Genomic DNA, 21,114 nt, shown 5'->3' on the forward strand with positions numbered 1-21,114 from the left:
GCCTAGACAGAGCTGCCGATGGCTAGGATGCAGTCCTTGAAGACAGCTCCCTATGTAGGCAATAACAGTGTGCACAACAGCATTGGTGCATTTATTCATTGACAGGATAAAGATGTATTCTGACTTTTTCTGGTTTAATGCAGAGATCATAACTCGGGATTTTAGCCAGAGCATCTGCTTTCCAATTGTTTATTCTGCTGAGATTCTAAAGTTTAAAAGGCCTGTTCTCATTACTCCCATGACTCAGTTTGAGCTGCGTATAAATAGTTCAGTGAAAAAAGTGTTATTAATTTTTCATGAACATGGAAAAGTAGGGCTGAATATCAATACAGCTAATGAAATCAGAGTAAAGGGGTAGAAGATAAAAGAAAAGATGGTCACCGGAGAGAGAAGAAAATGGAGGAGCAGTAGTACATGATACTTGTCTTCTGCTGGACAAAAGTATGATGTGATGATTAACTGAGTTCTAAAAATTAAAATTCGATGACCTTCAGGCTATCCAAGATGTAGATGAATTTGTTTCTTCATCAGAACAGATTTGGAGAGATTTAGCATTACATCACTTGCTCACCAATGGATCCTCTGCAGTGAATGGGTGCCGTCAGAATGAGAGTCCAAACAGCTGATGAAAACATCACAATAATCCACACCACTCCAGTCCATCAGTTAATGTCTTGTAAAGCGAAAGCTGTGTGTTTGTGATAAACAAATCCATCAGTACGTTATTTTTTTAAAACATTGCTTCTGCCTAAAATAAAAGTCCTCTATCCATAATATTTCTTTATCTAGTGGAAAAATTTGTCTCGTCTGAATCAGGAGAGAAGTATTTACAGATCAAGCACTATTTACAAATGAAAAGAGGTGATGGACTTTTTCACTGGAGGAAGCGTTATTATGGATTATGGAAGTGTTTTAATGCTGTATCTGTCGTGTGAATTGATTATGGATTATAGTCCAGCTGATTTGACTCTCATTCTGACGGCACCCATGCACTACATAGGATCCACTGCATGTGAGCAAGCAAGTGATATAATGATACATTTCTCAAAATCTATTCCAGTGAAAAAAATTATGAGCTCTAAATCTACATGCTGGATGGCCTCAGGGTTTGATTTTTGGTTCACACAGAAAATTAACATTCTGTCAACATTTACTCACCAATCCAAACCTGCATGATTTAGTTTTATGTTTTCCCAATAAGTTAGTCTGGAGTAGCTGTCTTAAAACAAGTGAGCTCATGGATCACCAATAAATCAAAATTTTTATTTCTCTACAGAATTAAATCTTTTGACTGAGCATCTGATCTTACATGAATTACAGAAACAATATTCCAAGGATACTGATCCGAGGACAACAGTAATAGACTTCATGAGTGCTTGAAAGAAACATGTCTCAGCTAATGTGTATTCAGAATTGTGAGAAATCGCTTTCATGTAATATAAGTGGTGTAATTTACATTACGTCTGAAATGAACTATAAAGGCTGTATAATTGAGGTGAGTGAGATGAAGGCGTGTTTTTCTTCCTCTTTCTAAGTGGCCGGCATATTCAGAGTGATTTCTAAACTAATTTAATTTTGTTCATTACACTTAAAATCTTGTGCAATTCAGCACATCACTGGCAAAGGCTTTTATTTTCAATGTGTCTGTTTCATTAAAGTATATATAAAAACTCTCCCTTATATAACACAATTGCATTTCCCTTTTTCTGTTGCTCTCCTGATATAGGTCCTATAATACCCAACACTTATATTCTTCGGTGTACAAATATTACTAAAATGTGTTTAAAATCTAGTGAAATTAATTAATATTAGGCCCAATATTAATATTAAAATGAACTTCATAGCTATATGCAAGAAGATGTGAAAAGTCTGGGGTTGGTATGATTTTTTTTTTTTTTTTTTTTAAGAAGTTTCTATGCTCACCAAGCCTAAATATATTTGATTTAAAAAATACAGTTAAAACAATAATACTGTGACCTATCATTACAATTTGAAATACCTGTTTTCTAGTCGAATATATTTTAAAATGTACAAACCCGATTCCAAAACAGTTGGGACACTGTACAAATTGTGAATAAAAACAGAATGCAATTATGTGGGAGTTTCCAGTTTCAATATTTTATTCAGAATACAACATAGATGACATATCAAATGTTTAAACTGAGAAAATGTATCATTTTAAGGGAAAAACAAGTTGATTTTAAATTTCATGGCATCAACACATCTCAAAATGTTGGGACAAGGCCATGTTTACCACTGTGTGGCATCCCCTCTTGTTTTTATAACAGTCTGTAAACGTCTGGGGACTGAGGAGACAAGTTGCTCAAGTTTAGGAATAGGAATGCTGTCCCATTCTTGTCTAATTCAGGTTGCTCAACTGTCTTAGGTCTTAGATAAACTCCTTTCTGATATTGCTCCACTATTTGTCACCGCATCATTGGGGGATCCTCTGCCCATCTTGACTTCTGAGAGACACGGCCACTCTGAGAGGCTCTTTTTATACCCAATCATGTTGCCAATTGACCTAATAAGTTGCAAATTGGTCTTCCAGCTGTTCCTTATATGTACATTTAACTTTCCCAGCCTCTTATTGCTACCTGTCCCAACTTTTTTGGAATGTGTAGCTCTCATGAAATCCAGAATGAGCCAATATTTGGCATGACATTTCAAAATATCTCACTTTCAACATTTGATATGTTATCTATATTCTATTGCAAATAAAATATAAGCTTATATATTATATAAAATATATACTATTAATATATTACTATTAATAAAAATATAATAATTATTATTTTATATGTATTTGATATTTATTATTTTGTAGATTTTAAAATTCTTTTAAACTCACGTTTCAAATTTTAAGTTCCATTTTTTTATCCAAGTTTAGCTATAAAGCAGTGGTTCCCAACCTTTTTCAGCTTGCGGCCCACACAACCAAACACATGTTTGCGCGGCCCACTTCAAAAACATTAACTGACCCCCGCTATTGTTGGGTTAATAACTTAGTACTCAGAAGCTAGATTGTTAACTGTATTTATTGAATGAACTAGGGCTGTGCGATATGGACAAAAAAAAAAAAAAAAAAAAAAAAAAATCTTGCGGTTTCTTTGATCAGTTTTGCGATTGTGACACACATCGATATGCTTTTACAGTCATAAATGCATTCAGGATTAATTTGAAACATATTTCCAAAAGAAAACCAATTAGAGCTTTATCAAAAATTTGTAACGTCTCTAGAACAGACATGGAGTTAGGCATATGCCCAGTCTGTTCCGCTAGGCGCAATGCAGTCTAATTGGATCGGATAGCATACTACGGGAGGTCAGGGCAGCAGAAAATCGTGCTATAAAGGGATTTAGAAATCGTGCACGGTCAAAACGTGATTTTATGATGATTTCTTTTAATCGCACAGCTCTAGAATGGACTGGAAATTAACAGAAAATAATTACCACCGCGACCCACTAGGGGGCTGCGGACTACAGGTTGAAAACCACTGCTATAAAGTGCCAGGTACAATCTTCAGAAATAATTGTCAGTTTTGTGTCATTTTTTGTCAATCTGTGGAACTTGCCTATTTCTGCCTATCCCACACAGATTATATATATATATATATATATATATATATATATATATATATATATATATATATATATATATATATTTAAAGCCACAACAAAATGCACCACCTGCCTCTTATCTGCAGACAAGCAGCACTGCATATGTTAGACACTGTAGTAAATCAGGCTCCTGAAAGCTAAATCAGACCCTTAAATTACTGTTGAAGCTATACGGCCGCCAGGGCAGACGCATTATACACATGACCGTTTACACAGTGCTGGACGTGATGAAGAGTGTGTAGCTGCATTTAAAGCCTGCTGGCTTCAGTTAGAGTATATTAAAAAGAAAAAGAGGCTTTTATATTAAAAGACTGCCATCTGCTGGTCATTAAAGCTTTCTTTATTATAATAAATAATCTTGGCCTACTAAATTATAGTGCAATGAATCCCTCAGTAGGGCGCTAATGCCCAATCACCTTATTTATTGAATTTTGTGACTAGTTTGGGTGGCAGCCAACCTCATGGGAGCTTTTCAGACCTGAACACGTCAACACGGACAGATTGGCAGCATCTTTAATGTGACCAATAAAAGTCCTAAAATAATACAAGCACAAATGTTTGGTTGCATTCAGAAAAAGTAAACCATTCAGATACATAAAGAAAAAATCTATTTATACATTAATATTCATGAGGATCCTTCAGCTTTGTTGAAAGTTCACGTAAATATAAACAAAACCTAATTTTCTGATTGACACACAGGAATGGCAGAGCTGATTACTGCTGGCCAGTACCTTATTAAAAAATCATCGGTGAATAAATTACATATTATGCATGAATTAGGTGGTAAAGAAGCACTTATGTGTACTTTAAATCACTCCTCGCTTATTTATTTCTCATTAGCAGTTCGGTATGATGTGTTTTGGTGCTGTTATGGTTCAGGGTAATGAACCCCCTTTGCAGGATGTCTCTGTTGATATTTTGTCCTGCGCTGCTCTCTGTGAAACATTGATTTACAGACATCTGCCATATCCACGTGGGTCTTGCAAATAGATAAATTATTCATTCAGTATTATTCTGTATGCTTTATTTATGTTCTTCAATGAAGAGCCCAGTATGAATTTCTCAAATAAACTATAAAGTAATGGATAGATATGGTATGAATGTTCAATTGGCTTTACATTTATTTGTTGTGATATGTGTTAATGTTATAATCACAGGTTAGCACAAGAGTAAATGCACAAGTCATGTGAGTTCTCGACTGCTCAAATTAATATTGTGCCATTGTAAAGAACCCTAAATCTGATGTTTTCAAACATACTCTTTTTTCTCTCTCTCGTTCTCACACAAAGATAGTGGCTCCTCTATGTGGCAAACCTATGCAATAACAATAAAGCACTGTAATGGATTATACTGTCATAACACACAGAGAAAATGTTTAAAGATGATAAAACGGTGACCTTAATTTCAGACTACATTTAATGAGGATTCATTTAAAAATTTAAATAAATCTTTTTTTTTTTGTCCTGTGCAACAGTACAATATATAGCAGTAATGTCATTAAAAAAATCTAAATTATTAAGATGAGAGAAATTTATGAAGAATGAGAACAATATTACAATATAAAACACAACATAGGTAATGTATTTATTACACACACACACACATAGCATTCAGCATACATACTTATATAAATATTTGGAAACACAAAAACATACGTGTTTGTGTGTGTGTGTGTGTGTGTGTGTGTGTGTTTTCCAAACCTATATTATTTCTTTTGTTGAACATAAAATAACATATTTTAAAGAAGGTTGTTAGCCAAACAGTTGGTGGTCCCCACTTACTTCCATAGTATGTTTTTTTTTTTTCATTCTTAGGAAAACAAAGGACCATCCCTTCATTTACAATATTATTATTTTAATTTTTAAAAAAAAATGTTTATGTAGTCTACTTTATAGCTATATATATATATATATATATATATATATATATATATATATATATATATATATATATATATACACACACACACACACACACACACACACATAAAGTAGGCTACATTCACATTGTAGTAAAAATAATACATTTTTAAATTAAATATATAAAATAATTAATAATATTAAAAATAATATATATATATATATATATATATATATATATATATATATATATATATATATATATATATATATATATATATATATTCAATTAAATGTAATTATATGTATAATTACGAGAGAGAGAGAGAGAGAGAGAGAGAGAGGCCTAGTTTATAAATATTGTCTAATGATATGCATTTCCGTTTTCTCTCCTAATCTTCATGAACAAATGTTACTTTCAGCACATTTCCAAATTCAGTTTAATGTTGTGGAGGAAATGCCGGCAGCAGAAATAGATTTTAAATTCTCAATACAATGTCTAACTACTTTGTCCTGTCAAATTTAGCATGTTATGTATGCTAAGTAAGCAATTACATAATATTTAACATCGTTTTTGCATCATTTTACCAAACTGCTGCTAGAAATGACAAATACTAAAACATTCTCACAAGAAACCCTCAAAGATACTTAAGATAAACACAGCTAGCTGGATAACATTTCACCTGTCAATCATTCATTCATCCAAACCATAAACAAACAAAGACGTTTGGTTTTTTTCGTAACTTCCACAGCGTCTGCGCAAACCTCAGCGCAGCGAGGACGCAGCGGGCGCACGACGCGCTCGGTTAAATGACGTCACCGTGTCATGTCGACGGGCGGCGTGCGCCATCTTGAAGCGAAACCAAATCACGGGCAGATCCCGCGCGCCTCCGCTCGCTCTCAATCCGCGCTCGTTCACACCGACCGCCCGGCTGAGCTCGAGGATAAACCGCATTGAAGGCTCCAGGCACAGGCACAGGCGATGATGGCAGGTAAACGCGCCGCGCGGGGGATTTGTGTTAGTAGGCGGGGGCGCGAGCGGCAGCAGTGAGGCCTAAACATCAAACCAGCCCCCTTAACTCAAACTAATCAAACCCACATCAACTGCTTTATCTCAGTATGCGTACTCGTGCTGGCAGGGCTCAGAGTTCTGCGTGATTAAATGCTTTTTTGAGGCTGATCTGAGCATGCATTTCAATGCAGTTGTGTTATTGTTGTTGTTGCAGGGGTTGGTGGAGGCAATGATTTCCAGTGGTGCTTCTCCCAGGTCAAAGGAGCCATAGATGAAGATGTTGCAGAAGGTAAATATCGCGTTGCATTAGTTTTAAACTCCCCTGGGTGAGTATGCATGAGTGATAAACACATCGGAGGAGTTCTGTATAGTGAAGCATGCATCAAAAGGTATGATAGGAAAAGAGTGTTGAAGATCCATGAAAATGTACATGCTCATCCTAAATATTTTAATTAGTCTTAAAATAAATTATATGGAGGCAAGTCAATATACATCCTCTTATTCTTGAGACTTTGCAATGCAGTGCTGTAAATATTGTTGGCTCATTTAACAGAATGCTTTTGATGTTCTTTATTTCTAAGTTGCTTGCTAAATGATTTGATTATTTTGTTATCCATTTTATAGACATTTTTATAATATCCAGATTTTTGCAAAGGCAAAAATATTGTTGACTGAAGCAATCAAAAGCTCACAAGAAAGAATAACACACTCACCCTAAAAATCTTTGGAATATAAATGGGAATAAACCTGTAAAGTCTGGAGTAAGTTCTGCAGAATTGGACGTTTTTTAATGAAAAAACAACTTCAACAAATGTGTATTTTGGATGCTTTCTCTCCACTAAATGTTAAGAAAGAAGATTGGTATTCTTAGCCATTGCTAGGGTATTGCTATGTGGTTGCTACGGTACTCTGGGTGGTTGCTAGGGTACCCAGGGAGGTTGCTAGGGTGTTGGTATGCAGTTGCTGCAAAATAGTCTTACATCTCAAAATGTGACCAGTTCAGTCAATTGTTTGACTGTATGTAGGCTAGATTTTTTTTTATAAAACAATGTCTGTTTCAGTAGGAAATATAGCAGCGTGGGAAAGAACACAGCATCATAATATTTTATGAGTTTTTAATCCCATGAAGGCAGTTGTTGGCAAACGGGCAGTCAATGTAGTAGTAATAAATCCAAAAACATGTATTAATAGGGCATGGCACATTGCGGATTGATCTTCTGCTGGGTGCGTCCGTGAACATTTTTGCCATTTTCTGGGGCTCCTGTAGGGAAGCACATCCTGTCTTTGAAACGGCGGAAAGCACGTCCAACTGGTCCGACCAGCTCACATTATCCATGTGCCGTGTCTTATGGTGCGCTCGGCTCCATCCAGAGATCAGTGATTGAGGCTTTACAGCGAGGTTTGGGAATACAGATGTGCTTTTGAGTCTTAGAGAGCTAATTGAGGTTTACTGGATGGTTGAAATCGTCCGTTCTTATATGCCTCTTATTTAGTTTTTGCATTATTTTGCTAAAAATACCATGGTTTTGTGTCTTATGTTACATGAGACAAAAAAAAATTATTCGGTTCAGAGGCATTCTTAAGGATGTTTAATGTTGAAATAAAAGTTTAGTAATTTAGTTGAGTGCTGTTTGGTGTTCAATGGTGGCAGTTGGTTGTTGATGTTTATGCGTCTTCCCGCTCTCCGCTTTAACCTTCTGTGAAAAATAAAACTGATTTCTAGGAAACGGACACATGTTGACTGGTGTAATATCATCTGAGCCGAGTGGCCCTAATGTGGAAGAGAAGGTTATTTCGAGACCAGACTGTGAGGTGGGATTTCTCAGAGTGATGATTTTTTCTTTCTGTCTGTCGAATTCTATGGAAATGGGAATTTTTAGAGTTGTGGTGATAAGGATGCATGGAAATTTGGATTCAAAACAATATTGTCTATACTGTGTGTATTTTTAGCGGACCTTCAGACTGTGTGCTTGCAGGATGCAAACATAGAATTACATGTGCTCTGACTTTCTCACACTCAGCACCTGGGCTTATAAACGAAAAAAAAAAAAAATGTATCTGTTCACTCTGAGCAGAATCAATATTTCAATGTTTCTGTTCCTGCGTTCCTCTGTATTATTAGTTTTCCGAAACTGGTTTGGGTAGAAGAAAACCTGGTTAATAACGTAATAAAAAAAAAAACATATATGCCTATAATAGACTAATAATGCTAATAATAATAATGTATAGCATTTTCAGTCACACTTTATTTTAAGGTCCAATTCTCACTATTAACAAACCATTAACTATGACTTTTGCCTCAGTTAACTCATAATTTGCTGCTTATTAATAGTTTATAATGTAGTTGATAAGTTTAGGGTATTGGGCATTCATAAATGACGCACAAGAAAAATTTATTTCAATAAAAACAAGGTTTAGTTTTTGTAAGGACTGTGATGTCCACATGTCTTTGTTGAAGAAATTAGAGGCTAGCATTTCTATCGGGAAAAAGGTGGCCAAAAATGAAAGATTAAGTGGATATTTGAATTGAATTAATTAAACGGAACATTGAAACTCTAAGAGGATATTAAGGCAGATTTGACGTTAAAACACGTTATTAACTTAACGTTATCAAAATCCAAACAGAATTATAAAAGTACCTAAAAGTGATGCACGGGCCTCATCTTGGGCTTTTTTCTTTTTCTTATCTCGGCGCCGGACTACTGTTGTCTTTTCCAGGGCAAAGTTGTCCATCAGTAATGATCATTTGCAGAAGACGTAAACCTGAGGTGAGAGCGAGCATGCGCGCAGATGCAGGAATGATGCGTCACATGTTGCTTCGTCTGTCTACTGTCTTCACCGTGAAACGCATTTTTTATAATTCTGTTTACATGGTTATTTACTTATACATTAATAACATATAAAACTAAAGGATTTTTTTTTTTTTTTTTTTTTTTTTGAGCAACTGTTGGACTTTTTTCCTCTTTAAGGTCAAAATACTTCCACACCGCTGACATGGCTATTCTGTAAGTTAGCTAACTCTCATACGACTATAATTGGCTACTACTGTTATCACATGACAGGCTGCGAGTTTGGGAAATGCTAATATTCAAGCATTTAGGCGATGGTTTAAGATATATTTGCCCATGGTTTGTGTTGGATAAGTATCGGACATAGGTATTGGATCGTGTTTTTTTTCTCCCCGCCGATATAGCGTTCTGGGCCAGTATCTGAACAATACCGATGTCGTGGATCTGATCGGGACATCCCTACTTTAAATTGGCTATATCTGCACAGTCAGGCACTCGTCACGCTGAATGCAACAGTTTGAACAACGTAGCAGTGTAACTTTTTATTTGTCTCTTTTAATTTAATTTAATATTGATAACGTGCACGTGAGGAAGACATGATTCAAAAAGGTTTTGCAAAATAAATAAAACTGAATCTTTTGCAAAATATTTACAATTACTCTTTGCCGTCTCGTTTTCCTTTCTGAGAACTTTGGAACACTTCACAATGAACCATAACTCGGCACATTTTCTTCTTTCATTCTGTTAATCTGTCAATGATTTAAGTAAAATAGCCTATATTTTGTGTATATGCCTATATGTTCCTTTTTGTGTAAGCCTATAGTTTTCTGTTCTCTCACAGAAGCGCTGTAGGTGCGTGTGATTCGTTGAATCCATCTTACACTATCCTCGGTTAAACTCTAACTCCAGTGCATTACCATTGCGAATTACCTATGATGAGTTCACAGCTGAGCGGGCATTTTACACGCATCATAAGCGTCACATTTCAAAGACATACTACTGGAATTCGTGATTGGTTGACAGCAAACTTTAAATATTAAATGGAACGATAAAATAACATCATTAACCGGTTTATTGCCATTTCATATTTTCGATTCTGTTTGGTACTATACAATTTATTTTAGTTTCTGGTTCTGTCCATGTCAAAATTTCATTCGTTTTCAGTTTTCGTTATTTGAACCCTGCTCAGCATAATGAACAGAAAGTCTCTGGCTCCTGGACATTTAAGTAATTACTAAGTGAAAAGACTTCCGGTTTAAAATTTTAGCTGGTTTTGTGAGTTTCAGAGCAGGAACCTGAGCATAAGCTGTTCTTATTGCCTCATTGAAGTGCCCCTTTTATGTGTTATGAAAGGTTCATATTTTGATTTTGGGAGTCCCCGACTACAGGTTGACATGCATGCAAGGTCAAAAAACACTTTCATTGTCTTGTAATATGCATTTTTTTTTTTTTTTACTTTACTTGCTCAACGACTCCCAAACAAAAACTGCTATTTTTACAGCTCCAAAAGCAGCACAGCTGTTTCCAATATTGATATTAAATCAGATTATTAGAATGATTTCTGAAGGATCATGTGACACTAAAGACTGGAGTAATGACTGATGATAAATCAGCTTTGCATCACAGAAATCAATTATATTTTAAAGTACATTAAAATTGAAAACCATTATTTCAAATGGGAATAATATTTTACAATATTACGTTTTTTTTTTGTTTTGTTTTTTGTTATATTAAGTAAAAAAAGATTTTATAATAGAAATATTTTCCTTTACACATTTGTGTAAAATGCCAGGGTATAAAATATAAATTATCAAACCATAGTGCAAATATTGTGAATATGATTTAATTAAATTTGTTATAATTCGTAATTAGTTACATTACACATACAAATAAACATTTGTGCAGAAATGTCACAGATATTATGTGAAGTGGAATTTATTGATAAATCTTGGTGAATATATTGTTGTAGTTGCTTGTGTGCTTTTTCTCTACCCCTGAAAGATGTTCAAACAGGAAGTGAGTCAGTTGTCTGTGGGAAGGACTGCACTGCAAACTTGAAGTTTTATGTTGATGTTTATGAGGCCATAATTCATTCGGCATCTCACGTGAAGGTTCTGTGTCAAGTGTGCGTGTGTGGAGGGATTCCCTCCCGATCTTATCTGTCCAACATGGCCGCGCTGCACCCCTCGCTCACCCTCCCTGCAGGCGAGCCAGTGCCGTCCGTACCGCAGCTACTCCAAGGCTCTTAAATCTTCCTCTGCTGTCTTATGTTCGCTGCTGACAGCCACAGCCTGGAACTGTGCTATAATGGCCTCTCTCTACCTTTCAAGATGGGTATGTGTTTCTTTATCTCCGTCTGTCTCTCACGCCGGGTGCTCCGCTTGTTCTTGAGCATTGCGAGGTCTGGCTTGGTCTGCTTTTCTAGCACTGTCGGACTCCTCTGTGATGTAACGTGTTGTTTGGGTTACTGTACAATGCTCTCTTTTGATCTGGTTTTGGGAGGCGCTTGTGTAATGTTGCTGTAGGTTAAGGCTGATGTCTGATGTGGATGTTAATCGTTAATGTTTGCTTGGATGGATTATTTACGAAGTGGTCACTGTCCATCATGTACCTGCCTCCGCTTCCCCCGCTGCTGCTGCGGCTGTTTCGGTTTGTGTTGTGATACAGAAGAGTGGTGTTTCCTCTCTAGCTGTACTTACATCATCTTCATGTATGCACAGCACAGGATGAAAGATCAGGATAGATAATGACCGCGGCTCTCTGTGCTTAAATTAATCTCACAAAAACATGTCTAGGTAACATCACACCTAATAATAATAATAATAATAATTTTAAATTTCTATATTTTGCAAAAAATTAAATTGACTTTTTTTAAGACCATTAAGTTGCATTATGCATTTTTACATTGACAATTAAACTCTTATTCAACTTTTATAACCCGCTCCCATTTTTTTTTTTTATTATTATTTTTTTACGGATTTAAATTTAGATTTAAAATTGTTTTCAGATTAAAATGTTTTTTTGTATTAATATTTTTATTATTATTATTTATCAATATTTGTTATTATTATTAGTATTATTATTTATTATTATTATTATTATTATTATTATTATTATTATTCAAAGAAATCATGTGAAATGTTCATATTTTTGCACACTATTAAATCATTACTTGTTAATAATAATACATTATATTATATTAATAATAACAACAAATGTATTATTAGTAGTAGTATTTAATATGCTAATATAGTGTAAATAATTCATATTAATTTCAGATGTTTAATTAAATATTGTGTAAAATACATTTTGCTTAAATTTATTTTGTGCATCTTAGTTGCTTTCATTGAATTGTTTATAATTACTAGTAAATAAAAAAAATACTTTTATTAGAATTATCTAGTAAGTAATTTTTTTTAAAATATCGAATTGATTAAATACGGTCTAAAATAAGTTTTGATGTGTTTTTTTTTTTTTTTTTTTTTTTTTTGTGCACCTCTCATTAAATGGCATCAGCTTGAATGTTGTTTTAACGGGAATTGAAGGGAATTTAATGTGTTTGGATATATTACAATGCAAAGAATTGGAATGGTTATCAAAATAGCCTTCATTTTCTTCATGCATCATCATCCTTGGTATCTTTAATGTTGATGTTCGAGTGAAATAAGACCGGGCATGTTGTTGCAGTGTTTGTGAGGTTCACCCGCTGATGTTTGTGACTCATCAGATTACTCTCTGTCCCTGGTGTGATGAGAGATTGATTAATCAGACACAGACGGTCCAGAACACACACATGGACAGAGGTCGAGGCCGCCGCTTGTTTGTTGCTCATTAGCTGATTCCTTTCGACCCAGGATTTCTGTTGGTTTTATATCCTAACTGATACCTTTTTTCTTTTTTGATCTTCAGGATTCTGGCAGTCTATTTGCATAAATGAAAATAATAATTTGCTCACCTTTATGTTGTGTTATGGGCCCTTCCGATTTGTTTTTTTACAAAAGGAGCAATTAAGAAAAATTTGGTGCCTAGAACAGTTAAGCCTCTTAAATGTGAACTATAGCCACTTTAACTATTTGTGTCCTTTTTAGACTAAAATAGTATGTACACATTTTGTTTGTGAATGTATAAAGGGTTTATTTGTGACCCTGAACCACAAAACCAGTCTTAAGTGTAATTTTTTTTAGGTGTAAATGTCATCTGAAAGCTGAATAAATAAGCTTTCCATTTATGTGTGGTTTGTTACTGTCGGCGGTGGCGAGAGCGTCAAAGTGGCCGGAAGTCATTCATTTTCAATGTAAGCCGGCGTCGAGGAGCGGCGCGGCGCGACTTGGCCGTTGAGAGCGTCGAGGAGAGTTGAAATCAAGGCAACTTTATGGTAATGAGCTATGACGCGGTTGGGCAGCAACCAATCGGAGCGTAGAATCCACCGCTTGAGAGGATTCCAGAGAACGCAGCTCCGACCACATTAGTTCCCAAGCACAATGGAGGACAGGTTGATTATTGCTGTTTCGCTTTTGCAAACAGGGACATAAAAAAAATAAATTAAAAGTGATACGTGGACCAAGGTGTCTGAGATTGTTCATTTTAAGTAAAGGATCTTAATATTTCGTCCATAACAATATTTAATGAGGTTAACTTATAACGTTACCCTCCTTGTGGTTAGTCTGCACGAGATCAACAAGCTTATTTGCTTTGCAGCCGCTTTAAATACAAAAAAAGCATTCGATCTACGTCAGAGCGTCTGAGTGCTCTTAAAATAATAATAATCCACATAAAAAAGTCACCCGGGTGAGTAAATGATATTCTCACATTGGCTTTGATGTTACTCAACAGTGAACTTTCTGTGAACCGGGCTGTTTCTGTATAAACTGAAAACAAAACGTCAATCTTTTTGCTGTTCGTCATATCATCATCAAAAATTTTTTCAATCATGCTTGTCTTTTAAACAACCTGAAGCCCAAACCAGGCCCTACCGATTAATCTCATTAGGTTAGCTCCGATCACTCATCAGTGGTTCTCAGTCGATGCGGAGTCTCCTCATCAAATCCACAGTGAAGAAATCAAATGGCAGTTTTGTTTCAGTTCTGTATATGTACAATAGGTGTTTGATTATTTCTCGTACTGTGAACCGTCGGCTGAATGTGTGTGTCTGCCTGCGCTGAGCTAATTGTTCTGTTTCGGGAACACTGAATCATGCCTCTGTTTGTCCCTGTGTCCTTCCCTCCGAGCGAGAGGGATCAGAAAGGTGAAGCAGCAGGGGTGGAGAGAGGAAATGATCCACACTGAGCATAGATCTGTTTTTAATTCAGTTTAAAAACAACTATCCTAGACTTGTATAATGCATATTTAATGAAATATATTGGCGTAAACATGCAGTGGTCAGTGTTGCATAGTCAATTTTGGTGTCAAAGCTTTCTACTTTCTTTAAGATGTGCATATTGAACATATGAAATAGGTTTGGAATATAGATTTGTTTTTAATCCAGATTGAGTTTAAAACATTTAAACATTATCATGCATGAAGATGAGTCTTGAGTAATGGATATTTGAATGAAGAGAAACATTATTTGTCTGTGGCATGTTAAGCAATGATTCAGTCTTGCACAATGAGACCAAAAACAAAGCTTGCTGCTTTCTTAAAGCTGTGCATGTTTAATGTATGAAGTAAATAATTGTCTTATCTTTCCTTCTTCTTTTTGGATATGCAGCGGACATTATCTCAACTGTTGAATTTAACTATTCGGGGGAGTTATTAGCCACAGGAGACAAAGGGGGAAGAGTCGTCATATTTCAGCGAGAACAGGAGGTGATGCAACCTAAAGGTTTTTATTGCATTTATTGCATGATTCAGTTGGTGTTTTAACTTGTTCATTGTTTTGACTCCATAGAGTAAAAACCGGCTGCTCTCAAGAGGGGAATACAACGTGTACAGCACCTTTCAGAGTCACGAGCCTGAGTTTGATTACTTGAAAAGTTTAGAAATCGAGGAGAAGATCAATAAAATCAGATGGCTCCCGCAACAAAACGCTGCACACTTTCTCCTGTCTGCAAACGGTATGAAGACCAAATTAAGATTTTTCTTCAGTTTTTGTGTTTTGTTGTACACCACCATTCGCAATCTCCACCGTGTTTTTTTTTGTTTTGTTTTTTAAAGCAGTGGTGCATTGAATTGATCAAAGTGACAGAGTATATTGTTATAAAAGAATTAGATTTCATAAAGAAAAAATTAACATGTTCATCAAAAATCCTGAAAAAAAGTTTACTCAAAAATATTTACATTCGATATTAATAAGAAGAAATGTTTCTTGAGCAGCGAATCTGGATTTTTCATGATTTCTGAAGGATCACGTGACACTGAAGTAATGATGCTGATAATTTGTGGTTGACCGATATATTGCCGATAAGTTTTTCACAGTGCTCACACTCTCTCTCTTGTTTACTGTCGTTAACAGTTCTGTCTTATAAGAATATAAGTCTGTCTAGTAATCCGATAGAATGGTTAAACAAAGGAATAAATGGATACAAAAAGTATTATAACGATTGCTTTGTTATTAGTAATAGAAAGGCAAACATTATAATACTTTCTTGCCAAAATACTGAATTGTTGAATACTGAATGCCCTGTTGTTAGAGTTTTTTTCTTTTCTAATTATATTTTTGTTAAATATTTGTGAAAAATACTGTAATCTAAATTATAAGTATGTTTATTTTACACATTTTTTTTTTATCCATTGTCAAATGATTTCAGATTTCTTAAATATTAATTCAAATAAAAAAAATATATAATTATATCGTCTATCGGCCCCCTGTTTTCCAACATTTCGGCTGTCAAAAAACCAATATCGGTCGACCACTACTGAAACTTCAGCTTTGCATCGCAGGAATAAATTACATTTTAAAATATATTCAGATAGAAAATGAGAATTTTAAATTGTAATAATTTTACAATATTTCTGTTTTTAGAAATATTCATCAAATATTAATTTTGTATATCCAACAAATGCAAAACAAACCTTTGTGAATGGTAGTGTTTATAAAATAATTTGAGCTTCCCAGGTCACTAGGTTTTAGAAAGGAGCTTTGGATGTGCAGTTTCTGTTACTGACATATTTTTGTTTTCTCTTATTAAAAAGACAAAACCATCAAACTATGGAAGATCAGCGAAAGGGACAAACGAGCAGAAGGATACAACCTTAAAGATGAAGACGGAAGACTGCGAGATCAGTTTCGGATCACAACACTACGGGTAAGTCTGCCGCTTCCCTTCCGACGACATTTGGAGTTGAGACTGCAGCCAATGAAGGTTAGCTGTGCAGTGAAGCACTGGTTTTTAGTTAATCAATATTTAATGAGATTCAAAGTTGAATGTTTCCAGAACTTGTTGTCTGTTGAGTACATGCCATGTGACAAATGTACAGTATACACCAAGTTGTCAGTGGGGCAGAACTGTTAAGTCAAGGCCAGGACATATTTTGGAAAAACTGAGTACAAGAAATACATTTAATTGCAACCTTATATAGTTTTTATATTGGTTGTTATATCAAGTATATTGGTTAATGTTAACTCATAGTATTGTTCAGTGATGGTGCCATGGATCCTTTACTAATCTTTAGCTATAGATGTTGGGTTATTTGACTTAAGGTTAATCAAAAGTGAAAAAATATATTATTTTATATGTGTGTGTATATATATATAATTTGTCCTGGTTTAACATTTCATTAAATAACTCTCTGGTTGTTTCGCAGGTTCCTGTGCTGATGCCGATGGATTTGATGGTGGAAGCAAGCCCGCGCAGAATATTTGCAAACGCACATACATATCACATCAATTCCATTTCTGTAAATAGTGATTATGAAACATACCTTTCTGCAGACGACCTCAGAATAAACCTCTGGCATTTAGAAATCACAGATAGAAGTTTTAGTATCCTTTACACAGTCAGTGACGTTCATTGTTTTGCCCTCATTTTATTGAAATGTATCGTCTCATCTAGATCTCAATTTGTTTTGCTGTGAGTGTGTGTGCATACGCATATATTGTGTGTGTGTGGATATGTACATATTTTAGTAGTAGTAATAGTTTAATTTAAATAGCCATTTTGCACCTTTAGAATGAAACTGGCTTTTATTTATTTTCATACATGATATTTTATAAATCATCTCTTTTGACCAACTGTTTCTTCAGAAGCTGAATGGCCCAGGCCTGCATCTCTGACACATTTTCTAAAACTTTCAATTGTGTTTGAAGTTATTTCTGTTGGTTTCCTTTACCGTTTCCCCCCCTCAGACATTGTAGATATAAAACCAGCCAATATGGAGGAGCTGACGGAGGTGATAACGGCGGCCGAGTGTCACCCACACCAGTGTAACGTCTTTGTGTACAGCAGTAGTAAAGGAACCATCCGCTTGTGTGATATGAGGGCCGCCGCGCTCTGCGATAGACATAGCAAATGTGAGTATTTTAAGTCAGTCCAGGTTTTTTTTTTTCTCTCCAGTTGTCTATTTTTTCCACTCTTTTTTTTTATCTTATATTCTTGCGTCCCTTTATTTTCCATCAGACATGGGAATGTTACCTGACTCTGTATAATTATCTCCTAAAGCATGATCAGACTCTCTCACTAAAAGACAGTGGAAAGTTCTCATTTTGTCTGTTTTTGCCGTCCACTGTTTAATGTCAGTATGGCCTTGTGTTACGTAATCACTGGGTTATGTAATTAATCGAGCGCTCTGTTCTCAACTTGGACCTCCCTCCAGACCAACAAAGCAAAACAGCAAACGCTCGCTATTTACTTCCCATCAAATCCACTAGTTACAAAACAGATGTCAAGTAAGTGCATCAAATTCAAGTGCACAATCCAAGCCTTTATTTTGAAGTTATTTTAGCGAGTATTACATTCCCAACTATTCTTAACGAAAAGGATGTGTGCTCTTGTTGATAGGGTTCAGTTCTGCTCCACACTAGAGATAGAAAGAGGTCAAGTCAAGTGCATTGTGGGAGATAAACATGTACTACTGTTCAAAAGCTTTCGGTCAGATTGTTTTTGTTTTTAATAGATTGTTTTATGCTTACAGAGACCGTTAAAGAACAATATTATTGTGAAATATAATATAAAAGAACTATCTCCTCTGATGTAAAACTTAAATTTCAGTCTTCAGTGTCACATGATCCTTCAGAAATCGTTCTAATATACTGATTTTGCGCAAGAAATATTTCTTATCAATATTGAAAACAGCTGTTTATTATATTTGTGGAAACTTAGTAGTAGAACAGTAGTGCTCATGTGCAGGATTTTACGTTTTCTGCTCAAACAGACTTTAATGTTTCTGCAGCGAGTCTGAAATATCATCAGAAATACTGTGTTTTTGTTCCTCTAAAGTTTTTGAGGAGCCAGAAGATCCCAGCAGCCGGTCGTTCTTCTCAGAAATCATTTCCTCCATATCTGACGTCAAGTTCAGCCACAGCGGTCGATACATGATGACCCGCGATTACCTCTCCGTTAAGGTTTGGGACCTGAATATGGAGAACCGGCCCGTAGAGACCTACCAGGTACGGTAGAGATCATCGTATTGCAACAGCTGACATTCCAGAGCTTGTACCGTCATGTTTTCAGAACATGGTGCTTCATGTCTACAATTAATAAATTCTACAAATACTGTCTGCACCTTCCCAAAGTTTCACACCCTCTTAAATGTGTTATTTTGCAAGTGATATGTAGTTCTTTGTTGGTTTTTGTTGCTGATTCACATGTGCTTCTCTGTTTCAGGTACATGAGTACCTACGAAGCAAGTTGTGCTCGCTCTACGAGAATGACTGCATTTTCGACAAGTTTGAGTGCTGTTGGAACGGTTCAGACAGGTGTGAAACCGTATTTAATTAGGGCGGCCAATTCCCACGGTCCCACATTTTAAAGCTGTTGATTCTTCCCAATAATGTGACTGCAGGAAGAAAATATTTTCAGTGATTTACATGTGTTGGGAAGATGAACGTTCTGGCAGAATAATATATGCAATTAGCTTAGGTATATTTTTAGCAATAGCCAAAATACATTGTATGGGTCACAATTATTTTTTTATTTTATGCCAAAAATCATTAGAATATTAAGTAAAGATCATGTTCCACTACTTCCTACTAATTCCTACTGTAAATATATCAAAACTTTATTTTTGATTAGTAATATGCATTGCTAAGAACTTCATGTGGACAAATTTAAAGGCGATTTTTCTCGATATTTTAATTAAAATCTTATATAAGCTTTAAAAGCGATTAATTGTATTAATGTTAACTTTAATAATAATCTTTATTCTGTATGATAAAAGGATTTTACTTCTGATTTGGTGTTGAAGCGGTACTTGAAAATTAGTGATTTGCTTGAAAGAATCAGGTTTTTTAACCAAATCAAAATAGTTGAAACAAATGCTTGAGATACAAACAAAAAGATTTCCAGTCCATTTCCAACCTATTATTCAGATAATAAGTGTATTCAGCAACATTGGCTTGAACTTAATTGAAAACAGTAAAAATCTAAAGCCTGGTGAATTTTTGTAATGTGCAACAATCTGATAAATAATCTTTTTTTTTTTTTTTCTCTCTCTCTCATCGGTCCCTGCACTTGCGTCCTCCTCAGTGCCATTATGACGGGTTCCTACAACAACTTCTTTAGGATGTTTGACAGGAACACGCGCAGGGACATCACACTGGAGGCGTCGAGGGAGAACAGTAAACCCCGTGCCATGCTCAAACCACGCAAGGTCTGCACAGGCGGCAAACGGAAGAAAGACGAAATCAGCGTGGACAGCCTGGACTTCAACAAGAAGATCCTACACACCGCCTGGCACCCGAAAGAGAACGTGATAGCTGTGGCCGCCACCAACAACCTGTATATATTCCAGGACAAAATTAATTAAAAAAGAGAGAGAGAGAGAGTGATCTAAAAACCAAGAAGAAACAAAAATAAAGAAAAAGAAACATCCCCTCCTCCCCATTTCCCCCCTGCGCAGGTCGGAGGATGCTCAAGAATTCTCATACTTTGCAATGATAAGCCTAGTCGTTAAATCTGTAAGAGAAATATGGCCCTGTTGTTGACCCAACAAAGAAGTTAAGCACTTGTTTTTCAAACCAGGAAGCTGAGAGACAGACCTTATATATTAGAAAAAAATTAATAAAGAAACTCTTTGGGAGGGCGTCAATAATTCACGACGACCCCAAACTAAAACATAAAATCTAAATCAAGGAAGAAGGCCGATATCAACTTACCCTCCAGTAACGGAACCAATACCAATCAGCATTAAGAGGCTTGATCTACTTTGCTAAAGTCGTACATGTATTCGTCTTTCGTCTGAGCCTTACGTTTTTATGATTTGACGACCAAAAGTACGGAAACGCACCAGAATGGGTAACGTCTCGCTGTCAATCGTATGTACTCACTGTTCGAAATCCAGGCCTTCATGAGCGTTTATTTAATGCCTGTTAACATTCCTTCCCCTTGCCTGACTCTCAGGCCTTCAAGTTCTACCTTTTAAGCACTTAAAACAGGTCTCCATTTTGGTCAGTGCACAGTTTTGTTTGTTTCTTCCCCATTTCTCTCGGTTTTATTTTATACAACGTTTTTTTTTTTTTTTTCTTGTTTTCTCATGCATAATAATATCTACTCACTGACTGTATCTATATATTACACCATCTGGTGTCAAACCACTTAATAAAAGTAACATAACATTACAAAGAGAAAGCGTTTTTACATTATGAGCAGGTATGTATGATTTTTTTTTTTTACGTTCTATATTTGCATGTAATCTGCATATGTAGATCTGGAGCGCCAGTGGTTAGAATGTGAAATCGT

At 35.5% G+C, this 21,114-nt stretch overlaps 1 protein-coding gene across 2 annotated transcripts; it reads left to right on the forward strand.

The window, feature by feature from the left end:
- Nucleotides 1-6,293: 6,293 nt before the first annotated feature.
- On the forward strand, nucleotides 6,294-20,993 carry LOC113055923 (serine/threonine-protein phosphatase 2A 55 kDa regulatory subunit B delta isoform). Of its 2 annotated transcripts, XM_026222313.1 has the most exons (10): nucleotides 6,294-6,471; nucleotides 6,706-6,780; nucleotides 14,988-15,085; nucleotides 15,168-15,333; nucleotides 16,412-16,524; nucleotides 17,024-17,201; nucleotides 17,565-17,729; nucleotides 18,655-18,824; nucleotides 19,042-19,133; nucleotides 19,903-20,993. In XM_026222313.1, exons 1-10 carry the CDS (start codon nucleotides 6,462-6,464, stop codon nucleotides 20,180-20,182), a joined length of 1,347 nt encoding a protein of 448 aa, XP_026078098.1. In that variant the 5' UTR covers nucleotides 6,294-6,461; the 3' UTR covers nucleotides 20,183-20,993. The 2 variants fall into 2 exon arrangements, with proteins under 2 accessions (XP_026078098.1, XP_026078099.1); XM_026222314.1 differs by lacking the exons at nucleotides 6,294-6,471; nucleotides 6,706-6,780 and adding an exon at nucleotides 11,394-11,614 and having other exon boundaries at nucleotides 19,903-20,182.
- The last annotated feature ends 121 nt before the right edge of the window (nucleotides 20,994-21,114 follow it).

This window comes from Carassius auratus, chromosome 37 (genome assembly GCF_003368295.1).
Source record: "Carassius auratus strain Wakin chromosome 37, ASM336829v1, whole genome shotgun sequence".
In the NCBI taxonomy this organism is placed as follows: domain Eukaryota; kingdom Metazoa; phylum Chordata; class Actinopteri; order Cypriniformes; family Cyprinidae; genus Carassius; species Carassius auratus.